The sequence below is a fragment of the Apiotrichum porosum genome, assembly GCF_003942205.1.
Source record: "Apiotrichum porosum strain DSM 27194 chromosome Unknown scaffold_7, whole genome shotgun sequence".
Lineage (NCBI taxonomy): Eukaryota > Fungi > Basidiomycota > Tremellomycetes > Trichosporonales > Trichosporonaceae > Apiotrichum > Apiotrichum porosum.
In genome coordinates this window covers 806,990-826,879 of record NW_021167114.1, presented here as the reverse complement: position 1 = coordinate 826,879, position 19,890 = coordinate 806,990, and the positions used below count along the sequence as shown (strand labels likewise).

General features: G+C 58.5%; 10 protein-coding genes across 10 annotated transcripts; 6 read left to right on the top strand and 4 right to left on the bottom strand.

The window, feature by feature from the left end:
* Nucleotides 1–3: 3 nt before the first annotated feature.
* On the top strand, nucleotides 4–918 carry EHS24_008615 (uncharacterized protein; the record flags this gene model as incomplete). The annotated part of the gene is made up of 2 exons (XM_028623923.1): nucleotides 4–55; nucleotides 116–918. 2 exons carry the CDS (start codon nucleotides 4–6, stop codon nucleotides 916–918), a joined length of 855 nt encoding a protein of 284 aa, XP_028475897.1.
* A 1,804-nt stretch (nucleotides 919–2,722) lies between these two features.
* EHS24_008614 (uncharacterized protein) lies at nucleotides 2,723–3,243 on the bottom strand (the record flags this gene model as incomplete). Its single annotated transcript, XM_028623922.1, has 4 exons — nucleotides 2,723–2,882; nucleotides 2,942–3,057; nucleotides 3,112–3,195; nucleotides 3,241–3,243. 4 exons carry the CDS (start codon nucleotides 3,241–3,243, stop codon nucleotides 2,723–2,725), a joined length of 363 nt encoding a protein of 120 aa, XP_028475896.1.
* Nucleotides 3,244–4,577: 1,334 nt separating this feature from the next.
* On the bottom strand, nucleotides 4,578–4,829 carry EHS24_008613 (uncharacterized protein; the record flags this gene model as incomplete). Its single annotated transcript, XM_028623921.1, has 2 exons — nucleotides 4,578–4,627; nucleotides 4,682–4,829. The coding sequence occupies 2 exons, from the start codon at nucleotides 4,827–4,829 to the stop codon at nucleotides 4,578–4,580; spliced, it is 198 nt and encodes a 65-aa protein (XP_028475895.1).
* A 1,925-nt stretch (nucleotides 4,830–6,754) lies between these two features.
* EHS24_008612 (uncharacterized protein) lies at nucleotides 6,755–8,462 on the top strand (the record flags this gene model as incomplete). Its single annotated transcript, XM_028623920.1, has 2 exons — nucleotides 6,755–6,895; nucleotides 6,936–8,462. 2 exons carry the CDS (start codon nucleotides 6,755–6,757, stop codon nucleotides 8,460–8,462), a joined length of 1,668 nt encoding a protein of 555 aa, XP_028475894.1.
* A 1,394-nt stretch (nucleotides 8,463–9,856) lies between these two features.
* On the top strand, nucleotides 9,857–10,645 carry EHS24_008611 (uncharacterized protein; the record flags this gene model as incomplete). The annotated part of the gene is made up of 2 exons (XM_028623919.1): nucleotides 9,857–10,174; nucleotides 10,226–10,645. The coding sequence occupies 2 exons, from the start codon at nucleotides 9,857–9,859 to the stop codon at nucleotides 10,643–10,645; spliced, it is 738 nt and encodes a 245-aa protein (XP_028475893.1).
* A 698-nt stretch (nucleotides 10,646–11,343) lies between these two features.
* EHS24_008610 (uncharacterized protein) lies at nucleotides 11,344–11,847 on the top strand (the record flags this gene model as incomplete). The annotated part of the gene is made up of 2 exons (XM_028623918.1): nucleotides 11,344–11,374; nucleotides 11,426–11,847. 2 exons carry the CDS (start codon nucleotides 11,344–11,346, stop codon nucleotides 11,845–11,847), a joined length of 453 nt encoding a protein of 150 aa, XP_028475892.1.
* Nucleotides 11,848–12,649: 802 nt separating this feature from the next.
* Nucleotides 12,650–15,072, bottom strand: EHS24_008609 (uncharacterized protein; the record flags this gene model as incomplete). The annotated part of the gene is made up of 6 exons (XM_028623917.1): nucleotides 12,650–13,501; nucleotides 13,553–14,001; nucleotides 14,058–14,538; nucleotides 14,583–14,669; nucleotides 14,718–14,820; nucleotides 14,861–15,072. 6 exons carry the CDS (start codon nucleotides 15,070–15,072, stop codon nucleotides 12,650–12,652), a joined length of 2,184 nt encoding a protein of 727 aa, XP_028475891.1.
* Nucleotides 15,073–15,806: 734 nt separating this feature from the next.
* EHS24_008608 (uncharacterized protein) lies at nucleotides 15,807–16,146 on the top strand (the record flags this gene model as incomplete). Its single annotated transcript, XM_028623916.1, has 2 exons — nucleotides 15,807–15,926; nucleotides 15,973–16,146. 2 exons carry the CDS (start codon nucleotides 15,807–15,809, stop codon nucleotides 16,144–16,146), a joined length of 294 nt encoding a protein of 97 aa, XP_028475890.1.
* Nucleotides 16,147–16,431: 285 nt separating this feature from the next.
* On the top strand, nucleotides 16,432–17,971 carry EHS24_008607 (uncharacterized protein; the record flags this gene model as incomplete). Its single annotated transcript, XM_028623915.1, has 7 exons — nucleotides 16,432–16,569; nucleotides 16,605–16,626; nucleotides 16,685–16,819; nucleotides 16,984–17,162; nucleotides 17,320–17,521; nucleotides 17,624–17,729; nucleotides 17,788–17,971. 7 exons carry the CDS (start codon nucleotides 16,432–16,434, stop codon nucleotides 17,969–17,971), a joined length of 966 nt encoding a protein of 321 aa, XP_028475889.1.
* Nucleotides 17,972–18,180: 209 nt separating this feature from the next.
* EHS24_008606 (uncharacterized protein) lies at nucleotides 18,181–19,599 on the bottom strand (the record flags this gene model as incomplete). The annotated part of the gene is made up of 1 exon (XM_028623914.1): nucleotides 18,181–19,599. One exon carries the CDS (start codon nucleotides 19,597–19,599, stop codon nucleotides 18,181–18,183), a length of 1,419 nt encoding a protein of 472 aa, XP_028475888.1.
* Between the last annotated feature and the right edge of the window lie 291 nt (nucleotides 19,600–19,890).

The window sequence follows — 19,890 nt, the reverse complement described above, 5'->3', positions numbered from 1 at the left end:
ACCATGGCTCTTGCCAACATCTTCTCGGGCCCCCTCCGCATCGCGCGTGCAGACAGTGAGTGAACGCAGCTACACACCGACACCCACCCGTTTGCCCCAAGCTCACACACCCCAGTCTGCGCCGTCTCGGTTGCCTCTTCGTCTCGTGCCTTTTCGGCAACTGCCATCGTCGCAGAGTCGCGCGCAAAGGTCAATGCTCGCAGGAAACGCCAAAAGGTGATGGCCGGTCGCTCGGCCGCCGCCGCTGCGCGTGTGGCCGAGCTCGCGGACCCCATCCTCGGCTCCCCCCTCGCCGTCGCCGGCCCCTCGTCGGGCTCGGCCGCCACTCCCGCCGTGGACCTGTACGAGGGCTGCAGGCTGCAACGCACAGTCCTCAAGGCCAACGACATCTGGTACGCTGCCCCGCCCAACTACGCCGCTGGCGGCCACCCCCCGCACTACCTCCCTGGCCTGTCCGAGGCCGACCGGGAACTGCTCTTCGGCGCTCTGCCTCAGGTGACGGCCGAGCTCCTGTTCGACCCCGAGCGCCTCGCTACCAGCGAGGAGGTCGTCGGTGACCAGGTCAGGCAGGTCGAGACCCTTCAGCGCATCACCGACCTGAGGAACGCCAGCAAGAAGGGCATTGAGGTTGTGAACCGTGCGCGTATCATCAAGGAGTTTGGCGTCGACGAGAAGGACACCGGCAACACTGCTGTTCAGGTCGCTCTCCTCACCCACCAGGTCCGTACCCTGGCAGAGCACCTCCAGACCAACAACCGCGACAAGCAGAACCGCCGCGCCCTCCGTCTCCTCATCCACCGCCGCGCTACTCTCCTCAAGTACTTTAAGCGTACTAAGCAGGACGACTACGACGCGCTCCTCGCCGACCTCGGCCTCGCGCGCTCTGCCGTCGAGGGTGAGCTCATGGTCGGCATGTAAACACGAGGGTAAGTCTTGGTCTTCTGAATCTTCCTCGTCTCTCCTCCTCTCCTCCACGTTCCCTCGAATGATTACTGTTTTTCCAAACCTGATTTAATGAGTCTGAACCGCTTGACCGCGGTCTAGAAGTTAACCTTTTGCGTATGACACCCACACCCACACATCCACTTGTTCTCTTGCCTGAGGAAACCAAACGCTGACAGCGATACAGCATACCAAGCCTCAAAAAACGTACATCTCCCCTCTTCACCCTCATCCGTTGTGTTTCATATGTTTGCATTAGCCCCATCTTCTGCATAAAATCAATAGCTGCTGTCAAATCCTCGCTGCCGCGACTGGTTTTTGACCTTTGCTGGTGCCTTGAAATCTCGCGGAGTGAACATTTGTCGGGAGATTCCTTCTCAATGAACACGCAACCGTGGTCGTGTGCCGGTAGTCAGCCGCCACGACGAGGCTGCGCGGCAGCAACTGCGAACCTCAGCGTCAACCCACGGAATCACTATTGGTGCAACAATCTCCACCTGCTGATGGGTGGCAATCAGGTCGGTCAGTACGTCGCGAGCTCCAAAAGAAAGGGACGGTAGAGTAAACCCATACATTAGCTTCAACATGACGCCCTTGAGGATGCATAAATAACTGCAACTCTCGCGGTGGTCGTGTATGCGCCTCGCACACGTTCTGTATGCTGCAGATGCGGCCTTGCTCTGCTGTGATTACCTCACAGTGGGCACATGCTGGCTGCAGAATGTCGCACCTCGTCGCGCCTTCCTAAGCTAAACGCCGCAGCAAGAAAACATAAGTGTTACATACGACAAACACGGCGGGGCACCAGCCCGGACAATGTCCCTCTGCGGAAGGTAGGTCGGCGGCAGAACCCGAAGCAAGTGAAATCAAAAAATAAAATCAAAAAATAATTGACACAGTTTCTAAGGGGTGGAACGACGTGCCTACTTCACGAGGATCGCACCGGGGTTGATGTCGCCACATACTATGGGATAGCCGCAGGAAAGTGCCTTAGAACACACACGTCCGCATGACACCTTAGCCATAGTAAGTAGCCTTGCTAAGGTTATTGACTATCGACTATAAGTGGCGTTGGACACTGAAAGTGACATTCTACCAGGAGCCCATTAGGTCATTAGGGTTTGATCTCTAATGCAAAGTGGACGTGATGACCCATGGTCACGGCCTTGCGTTCGCTTGCGTTCGCTTGCGTTCGCTTGCGTTCGCTTGCGTTCGCTTGCGTTCTTGACAAGGTCCATCGTGCATCTCTGAACCCATTGGAAGTAACTCAAACTCACACCTCGCTCCTTGCACAAAGACCAGCCGTAAACCGTTCAAGGGGATATGCCTCAGCGAACCGCGTGAGGCGAAATTTGGCGTCCGCTTGCACAGGTCCAGGCCGTCGCTGAGTTTGAGCGCGCCAGCCCCGTACGCCCCGTCGTCACCAGGACCACACAAGCCAACTGACATTCATGCGTGGCTGCACGACATCCCTAGGCCGCAGAGTTCCAGCCCGACCATGCTAAATGGAGGTCTATTGACCCCGGCATTCACGACGCTGTGTGCAAGGGGAGCACCATTTGAGCACCCACCGTTCGAGGTGTTAGTGACGAAGATCTGATAAACACAACGATGATGATCTCGGACATTGTACGTATAGCTTAAGAGTCGTTCATGTTCAAGCATGCTTGCTGCTGTGCGGAAACCGCGGCCCATAGTGTTCATCTTCACACCTTCTGTACAGGATTATTTGGACGAGACTAGAGTACTGAATGAGGGATAGCGAAGGGGCACTGTGACATCACTGGTAGCACTCTGGGGGGAAGGGGATGTAGTCGGCCTCGACCCACTCCTCCTTGGCTGCACCGTCGACCTCAGGCCAGGGGACGCAGGGAGTGGGCTTGGTGGTAGTCTCGTAGTAACGTGACTTTGTGACCTTTCCCTTGTACCGCATCTTGGCGCTGGTGGAACGCTTCTTGGGGACAGCAGTAGCAAATCGAGTCTTCTTCTTCCAGCGCACCCCTTCGCCGATGGCCTTGCTGAATTGCTGGCCCGCTTGGGGTTACGGCTAGTTGTCGCCTTTGACTTGGTCTTTATGTCCTTGGTGGCCGCAACGGCGGACGTGACCGTGGTGGGCTGGAAATGATCAGCGTGACGTCAATCTGGAGGAGGAATGGTGGATGTATGTACCTTGGTGACAACAGCCTGCGCTTGCTTGCGGGTGGTGCGCAGGACCTCGTCCGTCTTGGGCGCGGGAGGAGCGGACAGTTGAGACTGGAGGTCAGCTGTCTGGTCACACTACACAGTAAATGTGCTCACCATGGGTGCGGGGTACTGTGATATGGCATGGATGCAAGAAGAAGTGGAAGGAAGAATACGGGTGTGTGTGGTTGGGCGTGCCGGTTGTTTGGTTCGGATGACTGGATCCTGCGGATGCATTTTCAACCATCGTTTTCATCTCCTTCCTTTGCCCCGCCAACATGCACCCAGTGCCGAAAACGTACGCGTGGAACTGTTGCATTAACAACCATGCAGCCACAAGACATCGCACGTCTCAGTAGTAGCCAAAGAAGGCCGTGCACGGAATGTGCGCCTCTCTTCCCCCCCTCTAATTCGGCTCTTCCTCAGAGGATCTGCTGTGCCAAGCTTCTTCTGCCTCGGCGCTGTGGCCGAATATGAGGAACCAAAGGCGTTCGAGATTTACACTTGAGACTGTACATACAACGAGGGCATGTTTGCTCTTTAATGGGTGGGGGACCCAGTGAAATTGAGGTCTCGGTACCGAACTGAACTCATCCCCAGTTTGGGTCGACAACGCGCAGCGCCGCTGTTCGTCTCGTGCGAGCGGCCACATTGAAATCGCTCGTACAATGTTCCGGACAACCTTCCAGAACACTACTGACCTGCTATAGAATGTCCAGCAACTTGACACCGGTAGCGTTGTTGGACGAGGTGGACATTGTCGTATCTTGGACAGCACTCCGTTCTACATATCAGTCGTGTGGCATCAGTCGTGTGGCGGCAAGACAACTCTGTTGCGCGTATACGGCCTCGGCGGGACCCTCAAACAGTCCCATGTCCCAGCTAGGGTCGGGTTGTTGCGCACATGTCACTTGCTCTGCCTACTGTACCAGGAGAAGCTGGCATGGTACGTGTTGAAACGAGTTGCATAGAAGAGAGAAGAGAGATGCGTGCTCGGAGACTATGTAAGGAGACTATGAGACCCTGAGCCCGAGCCCGAGCACAGTGCCCTTCCAACAGTACGTTGATATTTGCAGTCCCCCCTCTCAGCCGGCTGTACGAGTCAGCGCATCCCCTTCCCGTTGCAGTGGGACGGCAGGTATATGGGGTACAAGACGTAGACTTGAAGTGCCGGTAATGAAGAAGTTACCGCAGTGGTCACATCACCGAAGCCTATGTAAAGCGACATGGCTACATAACGTGAGAGCAATTCTGGGGGTTTTGGGAGTTTTAATACTTTTCTTCGTTTGCTTTGTTGTTGCGGGTTTTATCCCTTTTTGTGGTGTTTTTAGAGTTTTGTTGATGTTTTTGTGACGGGTTTTATTTGTTTCGAGAGAATAACGCATGTACGAGTCCTCGGGCTTCTGTAACAGGCGCTCAATTGCCGATGTTACAGTATGCCCGGCAAACTTACCCTACTTCTTCTGCTGCGCCGCCTCCTGCGCGAGCTTCTTCGCCTCAGCGTCTAATCAGTCAGTTGGGTTGGATATGGGGACGAGATTAGAAGAGCTGTACTCACAGGGTCCACAAATGTTAGAATCCTGCTTCCTAGAGTTGGCCACAGGCCCTCCGCACTTGGCGCACACCGACGGGTGGTTCCCGTACAAAAGGGGTTCGTCGTTCGAGCGAGGGGTGTAGCAGGAGCATGAAGCGTTGTATGCCGTCATATTGAAGGGTGCGTGTTTGTGTGCGCGGCGTGTGAGGGAGTCTGTAACCGCTGGAGGTATGGATGGTTCCCGTGAAGGCGAAGTTTCGTCCGTCTAACTTGTTATCCGTCACGGCATCTCCTCGAACCCCAATCGCGCCGTCGGGGTAAACACCCGTTGCCCCCATGCTGTGAATTTGGTCACCTCAACGCCGAGAGACCACGAGCCTCTGTTCGAAGATGCTGCTCTGCTGAGACCGGAGGAAATACCGCAACGGATAACAAGTCGATGTTGCGGTGGTGGGTAGGGGAGAGCCCGTGAGAGCGTGCGAGGGGGACGAGCGTGCAGACGAATGAGAGAGCTTATTCAACTACTCAACTATTTAACATGCACGCCCCCGTTGTGCTGATGGATGAGGCTCGGACTAGAACAATGAAGAGTATGGTCATCAAGTGAAACAGGGGGTAAGTCAAAGCGCGATACCAAGCTTCGCGTCACAGGTGGTGGTACCCTCATGTTCCGCTCGAACCGGAGACGGGCATCAACGAGTCCGTCGCTGCCACACGGCCTCCTTCCCTCGGGCGGGAGAATCCGAGAAGCGAGAGCCATTCAAACGGCTGGTCGAAGGTGGCCCTCACTACCCACCTGCTTCCTTCTAGCTCAGAGGGCGGGGTCCCTTCCCAAAGCTGCGCCCCTGGACAAGGGTTCAGACTCTGCATAGGCTCCCAGCGCCGCATTCATGGAACGTATCTTTGAAGTGGTCACATCACTCAACCTATATATACAAAGTCGAGGTCTACCGAACAAAGGCGACTACGTTTTCGGGGGTTTACCACATTTTATACTTTTTTTTGGACGTTTTTGGATTGTTTTATCTATATATTTTTTTGGTGATTTGGGGGTTTTTATCGATGTTTTTTTGGGTTTTAAATTATTCACAGAACGGGAAAACACGAACCACAAACTAGCGAGGGGCCTGGTTTTTACCTGCACAATCAGTGGACCGGGATACTGGGGCTAACAAGTTGACTCACACGGCTTGCACATGGTGTTCACCCCCGTCGGGCCGGTGACCGCAGCCTTACCGCACCTGCTGCAGATTGAGGGGTTACCCAGGACGATAATGTTCTCCGAGTTGGCAATGGTCATCTTTTAAATGGGGGAGTCGTGTTGTGTATGGAGACGAAGGAAGGAATTGAGGGATGGACAGACGGGAATGTTTGAGTTGGGTTGATAAAGAAAACGAAGACAGTGTCGGCTTTTATGTTCCTCTGTAATGCTAGAGGCGAGGTATCTACCAGCAGGAAAGGAAAGGCAACGACCGTCATACCGAGCGGGGCACGACAGCATGCTGTGCCTCATCAGTATCATCAGTAGCATCAGTGCCATCAGTAGCATCAGTGCCATCAGTGGCATCGGTGGATTCAGTCACATTCATGGAATGGGTTCGAAAGGTCGGTTCACTTTGTCATCAGTGTCATGGCAGCTGCTACGAAGCTTCATGATTAGCTGTAGCGCCACACTGATACATTCTCACGTCCTGGACACTGAAGCATTTACACAGCTGATTTCAGGCGCCACAGCGAGGAACATGAAACAATCACGTTCCAATGCGCCGAATGCAGGGCTCTCGGCACCCCAGATCCCTATGGAACCCGTCTGTCCAAGCAGTTACTCATTCTTGACTGTTTCTGATAATGGGATGATGCGGATGGGATGACCACGCTGACCATTCCCAACGTTCTTTGATTGAGCGTTTATCCGGACGCCGCGCAATCGTTTTGACGGGAACGGCCATTGTTTGGGCGTGAGACAACGCCAAAGTGATGGCTGCACGGGCCACCTATGATGAGAAGCATTCCCTCTTCAACATAAAGGCCACCCATCAGTAACCTCCATTGCACACCTCCATTGCACTTGCACTTGCATTTCCACAACACTCCACAATGACTCCGACGCTAGGCCTTTGCGGCTACCCTGGCTGCTCCAACATCCGCAACTACAGCAACGGGACCTGTGTGGTCTGCCACCGGGTGCTCTGCAATGGCCACAACATCTCGGAATACCATGCCTGTAAAGCCCTCTCAGTACGTCGTCTCAAACTCAAAACCCTCTCTGACACTGCAGGAGAGGGACTTTGGCATAGCCGATACGGCAGCGTTTCGTGGCGAACAGTACGCAGCCTTGGTCCAAGTGGCGACGGCCAACATGCCTGCTGTTGCACTTGCCCTCCGCCCTGGAGCCAAGTCATGCAGCATGCCGCTTCCATCCATCGCCCAGCTGCCCGTGGATGACGACCCAGGTCGCACCTATGAGAGCATTCAGTGGATTTTCAATGGTATCATGAACCTCCACACTATGGCAACCTTTGATGACGGCGTCAAATGGCTTGCGCGCATCCGTGCTACCGACGCATACTCTATCTGTCCAGAACGCGAGATGCGGCGTCGTGTTCTCCGCTCCGAAGTCATCACCACCAGGCTGCTCCACCAAATCGACCCCAAGCTCATCCCCAACGCCTACGGCCCGCCCACAGTTTTCATGCAGGAGGCTCCGCTGCCCGACTACCTGTTTGTTGACTTTATGGAAGGGGAGGTGATCGATGGGGAGAACCGTTACGACCCGGCGTACTGTGAGCAACCGTTGCGGGATCTCGCCGCGCTGTTTGTCAAGCTGGCCTGCAAGCCCTTCGAGGGAATCGGTAGCCTCCAAGCCAAATCAGCAGAGGGCGAGCCAGCTGTTGGGCCTTTGTTTTCAGTGTGGGCCACGACATACCCGTCAACCTACCCGCATGGCCCGTTCCGCACCAACGCCGAGCGCTATCTCACCGAGATCGACCACAAGCTCTTGCTTGTGGAAGCAGGTCTGGATGGCACCCACCATCCCGTTGCTGAGATGCTCTGGTATCTCGAAGCTCGTGCCCTTGTGGAGGGAGACTCTGAGATGGCTACTGTGGGGCCTACTTTTCTTCACCATGGGGACGAGAAGCACGACATCCTGCTCGCCAAGGACGGCCGTCTTTCGGGCGTCATTGACTGGGAGATGGCCTACACTGCGCCATTCGCCGAGGCATTCTGTGGCGATTTCGTGGTGCACGCCGACTTTTGGAAAGGATCCAACAAGCTCTTGTCCTCGCAACTGGTCCTCATCGACGAGTTTCGTCGCCTCGGTCGGCACGACCTTGCCCAGGCGGTGATTGGTGGACCCAAATACCATCGTATCAAGTATGCGCTGTGGGGTCTGGGACAAACTTTGGGACACGAGGATGTCGTCAATGTCTGGGCTTTGCGTTCCGCTTTCCTCGGTGAGGAAGGTGCCGGCCCAATGCCCAGAAGTGTGGCCGAGTGGATGGACGATGCCAAGCGCCGCTTCGCCGACCACGAGGGTCTGCAGCGTGTCATCGCCATGCATCCCGTAGAGGAGGAGATGGCCTGTCATGTCCAGGAGATTGATAGCCCAAGCCCTCAGGCTGCCACCGATGAGGCCGGGTATGTGGTCGACAATGAAGACCACGACAAGATCGGCATCGTGGACGAGAAAATCGCTCAGCTTGATCTCTTTTCCAGCAGTCTTAATGACCACAATAGGTCCGCTGGTGGTGTCGAGGTCACTGCGAGGAGCGACAGCGATATCACTGCCCACATGGCCGCCTGAGACTGCATTCTAGACCGTGAATAGGTGTGCCCATATGCATGTGACTGCTTGAACGCACCAGAATCGATTCTCAGAGCAGATATCCAGTCATTTCTTCTTGTCCCAGCCAGAACAACACACCCACCACGAACATTACCATGTCGTGGGCGTGGTGGGCAGTATTTGCTGAGGGAGGGAGCGCTGCATTGAGCAATGGAGGAGCACAAAGCTTGGGAGGTGAGTGTGAGCGCCTGACCGCCTGACCATCAGTCAACAGTCCCCCGTCAGGGCGAGCAAAACGCGTCCTTGTACAAGGCTACTTGTCGGCCTGTTGGGACCATGGAAGCGCAGTACAGGTCCCCATTTAATGGGTTAATTTCTTGATTGTTTGGCAGCAAGGAACGCGGCTAAATCGTACGAGACGGGGCAAACATGGTAACTGATCTCGCAGGAGAGTGGCTAAAGTGGCCGAAACGGGTGATGGTTTGTTGTGAGCTTGGGAGCTGTTTTGTACATGAAACCAGCAGTGCCTCGTTTGGCGTTGCACCATGACGTCGGTGGTGAGAGACCAGACCATACTGTGAAGCGAAGCGACGCGGTCAAAGCGGCCCGGTCGCCAATGTCCCTCATCTTTCGCGAAACCTTACGTCCCACCAAACCCAAAACAGCAGCCAAGAGTTTGAATGGGTGAAACACAGCTGGGCTGCGGGGAAAGGACAAGAGGGGAAAAGCGCAACATGACGACCAAAGCGGCCGCCGTTCTTCTGCGTTGACACATCAGATGGGAATGCAAGAAACGGCACGCAGCACAGTTCTGACAGAAAAGCACGGTTCGAGAGGGGGCAGGAAGGGGTGCCAGCATCGAGAGTGAAGGGCCAAGGTTCAGAACGTCATGTCATGTCATGGATCATGGAGATGCGTACGACGCAGATTGCAAAACCCAGTTCTGTGGCGTGGGTCATGTCGCGGGTATTTTAGTGCCTCCCATACATTCTCCTGCTCTCTGTCTCTCTCGTTTGTCCTCTGTCTCTCGTTGTCCTGGAATCGTTCCTCGAGCCTGGCCTGCTCCGAGTTACGAGCCACCGGTCTCATCTCCGCTCACAGAAGGCGACGACCGACTGCGGAGACGCGGACACGACGGCGCGACGGTTGAACCGCAACGGCGACTGGACAACTGGAAAACGAGCGACACACCGACCCGGTCAAAACAGCTGGGCTGTAGACAAGGCGACATCTTCTTCAGCACTTCAAAACATCCACCCATCCCCAGACACGTAGCTGTTCGCAAAAGCGAGGGTGCACTGGCTGTACACAACGCCATACTCGCTGGTCGAAACCTAAACACCCGTTTTGGGCCTCCATCTCCGGGCGATCTCGAGTGGTCCCCATAACCTCCCCAGCGTCAAGTCAACGCCATGCGCTTTACATTTCTCCTCCTTGCAGTGGGCGCCGCTGCTGCCGTGATACCCCCCATTGTTGGGACTCATGTCAAGGACGTGGCCCTGGGCTCGCGCAACGCATCTCCCCAACCCGTCGCTGGCGACTCTGCACCACCACCACCACCACCACCACCACCTCGAAGCGTCGAGTCACCCGAACCTGTGGTAGAGCTGGAACGTATAGACTCGGACTCCAAGTGTTCCGTCATGTGTACTCAGATCCTGGCCGCTCTCGACACATACTGCAACAGCACGGGGTCGACATCGCGCAAGTGCGCAGCCAGCGTGTGTCCAGTGAGTACGACGGGCTCCCACGCTCGCTTCTCTTCAGTCACTGACCCGCAGACCGTTGACTGGGCCCTCGTCACGGCGTGTGTGACGTGCTACAAGTCGTGCAGCGACACGACGGCGAAAAACACCCAAATCCTGGCCGCGCAGTCCGCCATGCTGCCCGTGTGCGAGGCGTACAACGGAGGCACGATGCGGGCCGCGGCAAGCACACTCAACGCCGGTGGCGCCGCAACGGGTTTCAGCGCGGCCGTGACGGGCACTGGCGACGAGGATGACAATGGTGGTGCGGCGTCCGCAGCGTCTGCAGCGTCCACAGCCTCTGCAGTGTCTGGAGGCGCAGAGTCGAGTAACGGTACCACGGCAGCGGCAGTGTTTGGCGGGGCCAAGTCGGGCAGTTGGACGAAGAGCGAGCCGGTGGGGCTCGTGGTGGTGATGCTGGGCGTCTCGGTGTCGCTGCTGTCGGCGACGGTGTAAACCATGTACAAGATCTTGTAGGTAACCTGTAATCAGTTGTAGACAAAAGTGTCCATGTATAGAGCGACTGCCCACCCCAGAATCGAGCCTCGTCGAGACCACTTTTCATTATCGCGAGCCACATGGGTTGGTGTCATGGGGCCAAGATTGCCGACATCCTTGTTCGCCGGCACACGGTGGGTGGACAGATATCCCGACCACATGTACTTACCCTTTGGCGTAGGTGCGATCTGAGGCATGATAAGCATCACTGTCAACTCCAATGGAGGTCCATGCTTCCCTCAACGCCAGCCGCGCCGCTTGATATGCATCGTACGCACCATCTGGCCGCGTCTGGCAGATGTGAAGCGGGGCAGTGCAGCCATTCCGCGCCTGATTCACGTCCCGCCGGCTCACCCGCGCTTGGCCCACCAACAGATGTGGTCGAGGCTGTTCCATCGGGGATTCGTTTGCTGCAGCGCATCTCCGTCTCCTGTGCATGCGCTGAAATCTGCCAGGAGTCGACTGGTGCGGGTCCAATGTCGCAGAATCGATAGCTGCCGCAACGTCCATAATAGCAACAGATCAGGAAGGCGGTGCCCTTTGTGTGTCGTGTGGGAGCGTGCAGCGTACATACGGCCGGCGCGTCGTGGGTTTTTAAAGACGCGACCTGCATTCTTCCCATCTTTCCCAAAGCCCGTATTCCCATCTCACCAACTATGCGTTCTGTTCTCTGGCTCTCTCTTGCAGGTGAGCAGGCCCTCCACGCGCTCGGAAGGTAGGGGTGAAGCTGACGTGCAGCCACCGCGTCGCTCGCATGGGCCCAGCCTGGTCGCATGAACGCTCCCCGCCAGGCCACGGGCGACACTGGTGCCGCGACTGGCGCTGTCGCAACCGCGGCCGGCACTTCGGTGTCTCAGAAGTCGGTAGTGGTGTCCAACTCGGCGTCCAACACAGGATCCAACACGCAGTCGACTGCCTCTGTCTCCTTCTCCACGTCGCAGTCGTCTACGAGCCAGAGCCAGAGCCAGAACCAGAGCGAGTCGTCGACGGAATCGACTACCAGCGTCATTCCCACCTACACACCCTCCGAGACGCCCGCCCGTACCTCTGTCAACCCGTCTGCGGCGACCCCGACGAAAAACGCTGCTGTCGGCGGCGCCAACATTGCGAGCGGCGCCGGCGTCCTCGTCGTGGCGGCCGTCTTCGCCGCCGTGTTGTAAGGAGACGGCGGGACGTGACGTGACGTGCAGTTTCTCCCCTTGTGTCTTGTTTCCTCGACCCCCACATGCATGTATCCGTTTGTTGTCTTGGCGCTGGCAAGGTGTCAATGTCTGATGGGCGGGTGGAGAGCGAGGCGGTGCGCGGTGCTCAATCAACTTGGATCTGGGATCTATTCCCGGACGCGTTTCGCGCCTGTCAACGACAGCTTTGCATATCAATGCGTCGCTGTTCTCGGACCGCACCAGACAGCTTGTCCGCAGCAAACGGCCCATACACCCTGAAGAGTCCGCTCGCTCTACTGCACCAGTCCTCAACAACCACTAACCACTCCACGGTGTTGTTGCTGTCCGGAAGATTCGGACCAGCACTGACATTCTGAAACGCCCGTTGGCCTGTGGCACAGCCTTGCGGTGCGGGTTTGTCGGAGGCCCATTTCGACCCGACTGCAGGTGCCGATTCCCTCCCAGGTTCTGCCTCGTGCAGTGGTCCCATATTGGAAGCGGTGGATGTGTTGGGCGCAGGCTGACAAACACTGGCGGGGGGAACGGGGAACAGTGTTGGACTCGTCGGCGTCACTTGGGGGCCTCAGAAGTCACTTTTCACTGCGTTTGATTTCTCCGCCGCGTGTGATTTCTCCGCCACACTGGGCCATGAGAGCCTTGGACGTCCTGTGCCCACCAGCCCAGCTCCCCATACTGGGCCACGAGTATCCCTTCTGTACCTGTTCATGAACACTGCAGACTACAAGTCTTGTCTCTCCCCCATATATACACTTCCTTCCTTGTCCTTGCGCGATGCCTTCTACTTGGCCTCCTCGACAGGCTCAAGCGCCACGAGCACGGCACCTTCCTCGACCGCCTGCCCCTTACCGACGTTGACAGCGGCAATCTTGCCGTCGCGCCCGGCGCGGATGTTGATCTCCATCTTCATCGACTCGAGGACCGCGCACACCTGGCCCTCGGTGACGGTGTCGCCGGGCTTGACGCGCACGTCAATGACCGTCGCGGGCATGGGGCTCGTGAGCGCGTCCGAGCCCGCGCCGGCGCCCGTCTCCTCGCCCTCGACCTCGGCGCCGCGCCGGCGCAGGACATACTGCGCCTCGGGGGTGAAGATGTGCAGCTTGGGGCCGTGCGGGATGACCGTGGCGGTGCCGTGCGAGCCGGCAAACTGCGTCACGAGCTCGTGCTCGCCCGTGCGCTTGACGGTCGCGTGCAGCTCCGTCGCGGGCGAAGCGGGCGTTCCCTCGGCGGCGGCAGCACCGCTGACGGTGATGTCGTAGGAAAAGTCGGGACGCTGGCGGACGACCACCTCGCCCTCGTCAAAGTGGTAGTTGTGCGCGCTCGAGTCGGTGAACCGGCGCCCGGGGAGGCTGCCCCATGCTCCCTCTCCCTGCGACGGCTCATGGTGCGCGATCGACAGCGCGGCCTGGGCGAGGACCTCGGCAGGGACGACCTTGGGCGGGAACAGCTCGTCGTGGTGCTCGGGGATAAAGTTGGTCTCGACGGGGCCGGCGGCAAACTTGGGGTGGGCGGCGACGACGCGCAAAAAGTCGACGTTGGTGCTGGGGCCAACGACCTGGTACTGGTCCAGGGCGGAGCGCAGCATCGCGAGCGCCTCGGCGCGGTCACGGCCGTGCACAATGAGCTTTGCGATCTGGAGGGGTTAGGCAAAAGCAAAGGTAAAGGCAGCAAGCACAACACTCACCATGGGATCGTAGTACGACGAGACGTCGTCGCCCTCACGGAAACCAGTGTCGAGGCGGTGGGGCGCGTCGCGCGGGGCAGCAGTGTGGATCAGGCGTCCGGCGTCGGGGAGGAAGTTGGACTCGGGACGTTCGGCGTAGATACGGGCCTCAAAGGCGTGGCCGATGCATGGGATCTCGGCCTGGGTCATGGGCAAGGGGTTACCCGCGGCAACGGCAAACTGCCACGCGACGAGGTCGACACCAGTGACCTCCTCGGTGACCGGGTGTTCGACCTGCAGACGAGTGTTCATCTCCATGAAGAAGAACTCGCCCGACTCTGCGTCCATGATAAACTCGACAGTGCCCGCGCCGACATAGTTGACAGCCTTGGCTGCCGCGACGGCCTTCTCAGCGAGGTCCTGCTTGATGGCCGCACTGAGACCGGGGGCAGGGGCCTCCTCGATGATCTCTGTAGAAGAGTTAGCACAGCTGGACGGATTGGTCAGGATTAGCTGCCTTACTCACTCTGGTGACGACGCTGGACCGAGCAATCGCGCTCCCACAGGCTCACGCAGTTGCCCTGCGTGTCGGCAAACACCTGCACCTCGATGTGTCGCGGCCGCTCGAGCCAGCGCTCAAGCAGGACCTCGTCGTTACCAAACGACTTGGCGGCCTCACGCTGTGCCGAGCGAAGCTCCTCGACAAAGTCGTCCATCTTGCGCACAACGCGCATGCCCTTTCCGCCACCACCGTGCGTGGGCTTGATGAGCAAGGGGAAGCCAACGTCCGCGGCAGCCTTGCACAGAACGTCCTCGGCCTGCTCGGCGCCGTGGTATCCCGGAACGCAGGGGACGCCGGCCGCGACCATGATCTCCTTGCTCTCGCGCTTGCTGCCCATTGCGCGGATGGCCTCGGCAGGTGGGCCGATAAACTTCATGCCCGCAGCGCTGACGGCGGCGGCGAAGGGGGGTGACTCGGACAGGAAGCCGTAGCCAGGGTGAATTGCCTGGACAGGTCAGTTGAGGTACACCGGAGTGACTTGCAACTCACGTCTGCTCCAGAGGCGGCCGCGACGGCCAGGAGCTTGTCCTTGACGAGGTACGACTCGGCGGCGGGGGCAGGGCCAATGTGGTATGCCTCATCGGCCTGGGGTCAGCTTGCACTGCAATCAGCGACCAAGCTTACCATCTCAACGTGGAGGCAGTCCTTGTCGGCGTCCGAGTAGACGGCGACGGTACGAATGCCGAGCTTGCGAGCCGTGCGGATCACGCGGCATGCAATCTCTCCACTGTCGGGGTCAGTCCCCAGCCTTTGAGTAAAAGACCCACCGGTTAGCAATGAGGACCTTTTTGAGGTGCTTTGCCTCCTTGGCAGGCTCATAGTTGACCACGGGAGCAGCGGTCGTCGATGCCGACGCCGCTGCCGGGGTCGCATACTGCCGGCGGCTGACGACTGTGGGGACGAGGGGACGGGCGCGGCGAGCGGTAGCTGCAGCGACGAGAGGGGTGCGTGCGCGCACGCGTGAGAGCGAGCGGAGCATGGCGGACATTTGTGTGTGTATAGGTGCGAAAGAGGGATGGAGAAAGTGTCAGAGAAAGGAGATGCCAGGTCGTACACGCTGGACAGCAGCCAACATGGTTGTACGGGATGGGATGTGGGGGTCCGGATTCCGGCTCGGACCTTGTGGGCCACTTAGCCGACCTCGCCGGCCATCAAAACGCGGCACAACCACGCCATACGCGCATACGGCCGGTTGGCAGCGCGCACGACGCGGGGTCCCATGGCTTTCCATCTGATGCATCTGAGGGGCTCCCAGATCCCAGAAGCAACACTGGTGGGCCAGATACAGGCCACCACTCTACCGCTCATGTCTCAGGAACTGCCTCATTTAAGAACTGCCCGATCTCTCTTTTACACCCATCGCTTTGCCTTGGTTTAGGATGAAAGGCTCTTTCTCACCCAACACGGTGTTCGCTTTCCTCGCCTCCATCAGCCCGAGAAGCCCCCAGCACCAGCCCATGAAACGTAATGCCAGTTCAAATTTTGAATTACCCTTTTAAACCATTTGGAAGGAGACCTGAGCCGAGCGGAAGAGAACGAAATAGAGGAGATGATGGGAGATTGGGAGTAGCAAAATACACGGGTCATTGTTGATCCCAGCTCCAGCAGTAGGACAAGCAGGACTTCTTTGAAAGCTCCACCGACCAGATGCGCCGCCAGAGGGGCAGCGTTGTCAACGCTGGCAGTGTGTGCTCGACCCGCAGTGTGGCCAACATGGGTGCCTACGTGGCGTCCAAGCATGCCATCGCCCGTCTGAGCAAGGTCGGCGCCATCGACTATGGCAAGCGCGCTATCCGCGTCAACAACCTCGCTCCCGGCTTCGTCGACACGACCGTAAGTTACTCATCAGACCAGCGTGGCATCCGCTGACGACCCACAGATGGTCACCGCTGGCGTTTCGGCTGAGCAGGCCGAGCACGTCTCCACGTCCTGCCTGAACCGTATGGGCCGCCCAGAGGAGATTGCCGATGTCGCCGTGTTCCTCTCGAGCGAGGGTGCGTCGTTTGTCACCGGCACGACTTGGCAGGTCGACGGTGGCTACACCGCCATGTAGTCGTGTAGTCATGTAGGACCAAAGCCGCATAGTGACATGCAGTAGGACATGCTTGACGCTGACGGGTGTGCACATGGCACACCGGGGTCGATGACGGGTCGCGGGTAATGGGTGTGTCGTGTTGGCGTGTTGGCGTGACGTCACTGGGCCAAGCAGAACGATGACGGGCCGTGGCAAGTGGGTATGTATACAAGACGCACCTCTTGCGTTCTCTCTGTATCTCCATCGTTCTCGCATTCTTCCCATCTCTCTCTCACACACCTGCTCAGCAGCATATTTTCAAACATGGCGATGCCTCAGCCAGCAGACGCCAAGATCCCCATCCACATGCGCGTCGTCCACAGTGCCCAACGTCAGGTCATGACTGCGGGAGAGATGACCCGCGATGCAGTCTGGAGCGGCGCGTGGGCGTACCCCTTCTGGGTAAGCTGCGTAAACCATGACGAAGCTGACAACAGGGTGCTATGTACATTTGCACGCGTACGTGTTCCAAGAATCGCTGTACCGTCTTCCACGCAATCGCTCACACTCGCTGCAGATCCTAGCCTCCTCACGCCCGCGGCGCCTCTCCTCGTTCGCGCAGTCCTCATCTCGCTCGCCGTCGTCGCGGCGTGCTTCTTCTTCCTGTACCTCCCGCAAGTCGCGTGGCTCTCCCTCTTCTCCGGACCTCTAGGTATGTGACGCGCGTGTAGGGGTGACAGAGCTCCTTCAAACCCACGACGAGCATAAACGGGCACGGCCGGCTCGTCCAAGCCCGGTCGTACCCGGAGTGTCTAGTGTCATTGTCGTCTTTCATCACCCGCGAGCCTACATGCTGAAAGCACATGACTTGATAAGACCTGCTCGCCTTTGCTCGTCGGTTTGGCGACACTGGAGTCAAAATCTACGGCATACTAACCGACTATGCAGCGTTCGCAGCTGCCGTCCCGCTCGTCCTGGCCGAGGCGTCCGTCATCCTTGGCTTCCTGGGCAAGAACTTTCTCATGGGCCAGCTCGGGATGGACCTGTTCGATGCTGTGAGTGGGGAAGGAGGTCATGTGAACCCAGAGGGCAGTGCAGAGGGGGTACATTGTTCCTTCGTCATCATCTCACGCCCTTTCCGTTTCGTCGGCTGCGAGATCCCAGTGCCCGACAACCCACGCCCCACCTGCCCCATACTGACGTACCACGCAGGTCCTTGTCCAGAAGGGCCACATTGCGCTTGTCGAAAAGAGCCGCCCAGTGGTGAAGAAGGCCAACAACGCGCGCCAACTCGGCCGCGTCCTCTCGCGGCCCCTGGCCAAACTGAGCGTGGACAACATGGTCCGCTACTTGCTCACTCTGCCACTGAACCTGATCCCCGTGGTCGGCACCGTCTTCTTCTTGGGCTACAACGGTGCGTATGCTGGTGTGCTGAAACAGGCCTATTACACGCAGCACAAGATCCTCAAAGCAGGCAAGTGAACCGGACTCGCGAGACTGACGCCTTGTTCTGCAGGCTACAAGGCCGGACCGAGCTACCACGCCCGATACTTTATGCTCAAGGGCTGGGACAAGTCGCGCAGCAACGCCTATGTGGACCGCCACCGTGGATCGTACACCGCGTGAGTTGGGACTCCAGTTGAGTGTTGCCGTGCCGTTCAACTGACAGTGGACTCTTAGCTTTGGCGTCACCGCCGCCGCGTTCAACCTCATCCCCGTGGTCTCGATCATCCTCGGCCTCGCGTGCAACGTCGGCGCGGGCCTCTGGGCTGCCGACATTGAGAACACACACAAGAGCGTCCACGAGTCCGTGGCACCCCCGCACTACGAAGAGTACGGCGTCTCCATCCCGCCCCCAGAGTAGGTGGCCGTCGAGCTTCACATGTTGCAATGAATATGCACCCACGGAGCCACCAGTGGCACCCTCGGAAATCAGCAAAACCAACTGTCCATACACCGCGCCGTAGCCCTGTTGTGAGATGAATGTAGCAAGATGAAGGTGCTGGCACATAGTGATACAAGTTTCATTGCGGTTCTGCTTAATGCTCTACTCTTACTCTGCCTTGCTCTACTCTATCGCTTGTCCCTCCTGTCATCGCGATCGCGGCGGTCCCGATCGTCTCGGCTGTACCTATCGCGGTCGTCTCGACGGTCGCCGCCACCACTACCGTTACGCTCCCCGCGGTCCCGCTCCCTGTCGCTCTCGCGGGCCTTGCGACGAGCACGCTCCTCTTCGGTTTCGTAGTCTCTCTCCCTCTCGCGGGCCTTGCGACGCGCGCGCTCCTCCTCGGTCTCGTACCGCCCACCACGGTCGTCCCTCTCCCTCTCGCGGGCTTTCCGGCGTGCACGCTCGTCTTCAGTCTCGTACCGACCACGGTTACGGTCGCGATCACGGTCACGGTCACGGTCCCGGTCGTCGCGGCGCTTGGTATCGCGGCCACTGTCATAGTCGTCGTCATCGCGACGGCGGCGGCGCGAGTCGTTCGAGTCGGCGCCGGGGCTCGTCCGCCTCGAGACGTCGCGAGACTCGACACGCGAGTCCGGGGCAGGCGAGTTGGTGATTGATCGGTCATCGCCACGGCGGACGAGCAGGTTGGCCGCGTTGTATCCGCGTCCGCCGCGCTGGGCGTAGGCGTCGCGGCGTTTCTTGGGATCCTTTTCCTTGCGCGACGGCGGGAGCTCGGACTGGAGGGCAGTTGCGCCGAGACCGAGGAGGGCGGGACGGGGCTTGGGGACGTGCAGTTCGGTATTGTTCTTGGGGTTGTAGCCCATGCCGCGGAGCATGGCCTCGCCAAACGCGGCGACGGGGATAGCGGCGTAGTCGTCCAGTGTCGACTCTTGTGGGAGGGCGCCGAGGTCGCGCGCCAAAGCGTCGTCTTCGGTGTGGAAGTTGCGGCGGTCGGCAGCAGACTGAATGACCATGTCACTCTCGACCTTGACGCTGGCTGCAGTATCGCTGCTGCCCGCAAGCACGGCCTGGAGAGCCTGCTCTTCGAGGGAGAGCGGCTTGGGAGGGTCGGCGGCTGCGACAGCGGGCTTGTCGAGCTCCTCGACGGTAGGCTTGATGTCCTCGTCCTCCTGCTTGACCTCCTTCTTCAAGAAACGGAGACCAGACTTTTGGGGCTCGTCGTTGATCCGCTCGTGCGTGACTGTGTCGTCCGCCTCGCGCTTGACGGTCTCGGGGCGGTAGGATGGCTGAGAGCGACGAGCAGAATCGCGCCAGTCCCTGTTGGGCAAGGACGGGATGACGAGCGGGGGAGGCGACTTGCGTCCACCGGTTGCGCGGCCGTTGGCGCCGATACCGTCAATGGACTCGGGCCGCCCCTTGTCGCGGCGGTCACGGTCACGGCGGTGGTGCTGGCCAAAGGCGTCCTCATCGTCGTCCTCGCCCTGGAACTTGTTCTGGCTCGGGGCATTCCAGTTTCCCGGGCGAGAAGACCTGCCGCCACCGCCGCCTGGGGGACGGATTGTGAAGGACACGGGCGCCGACATTGTGAGAGTGCCCGTGGTTTTGGATTAGAGAAGAAGAGCAGAGTTGAATGGTGGTCGCACAATTGGGTGGCAAGAGCCCGAATGAACATCCAGATGAGGGTTGGGTTTACACAACTTAAATATTCCTTCCGATAATACTCAACCTAATTGTATATTACAATCTCATTCCTAATGATACCCGATGACCGTATTTTGCTCCCGCCCCCTCCCCTGCCCCTCCCAGCCGTTGTGTCATTGCCCCGAGCGATACACCCACTGCTACAGCATCTACACCGTCCATCTCGTATCAGC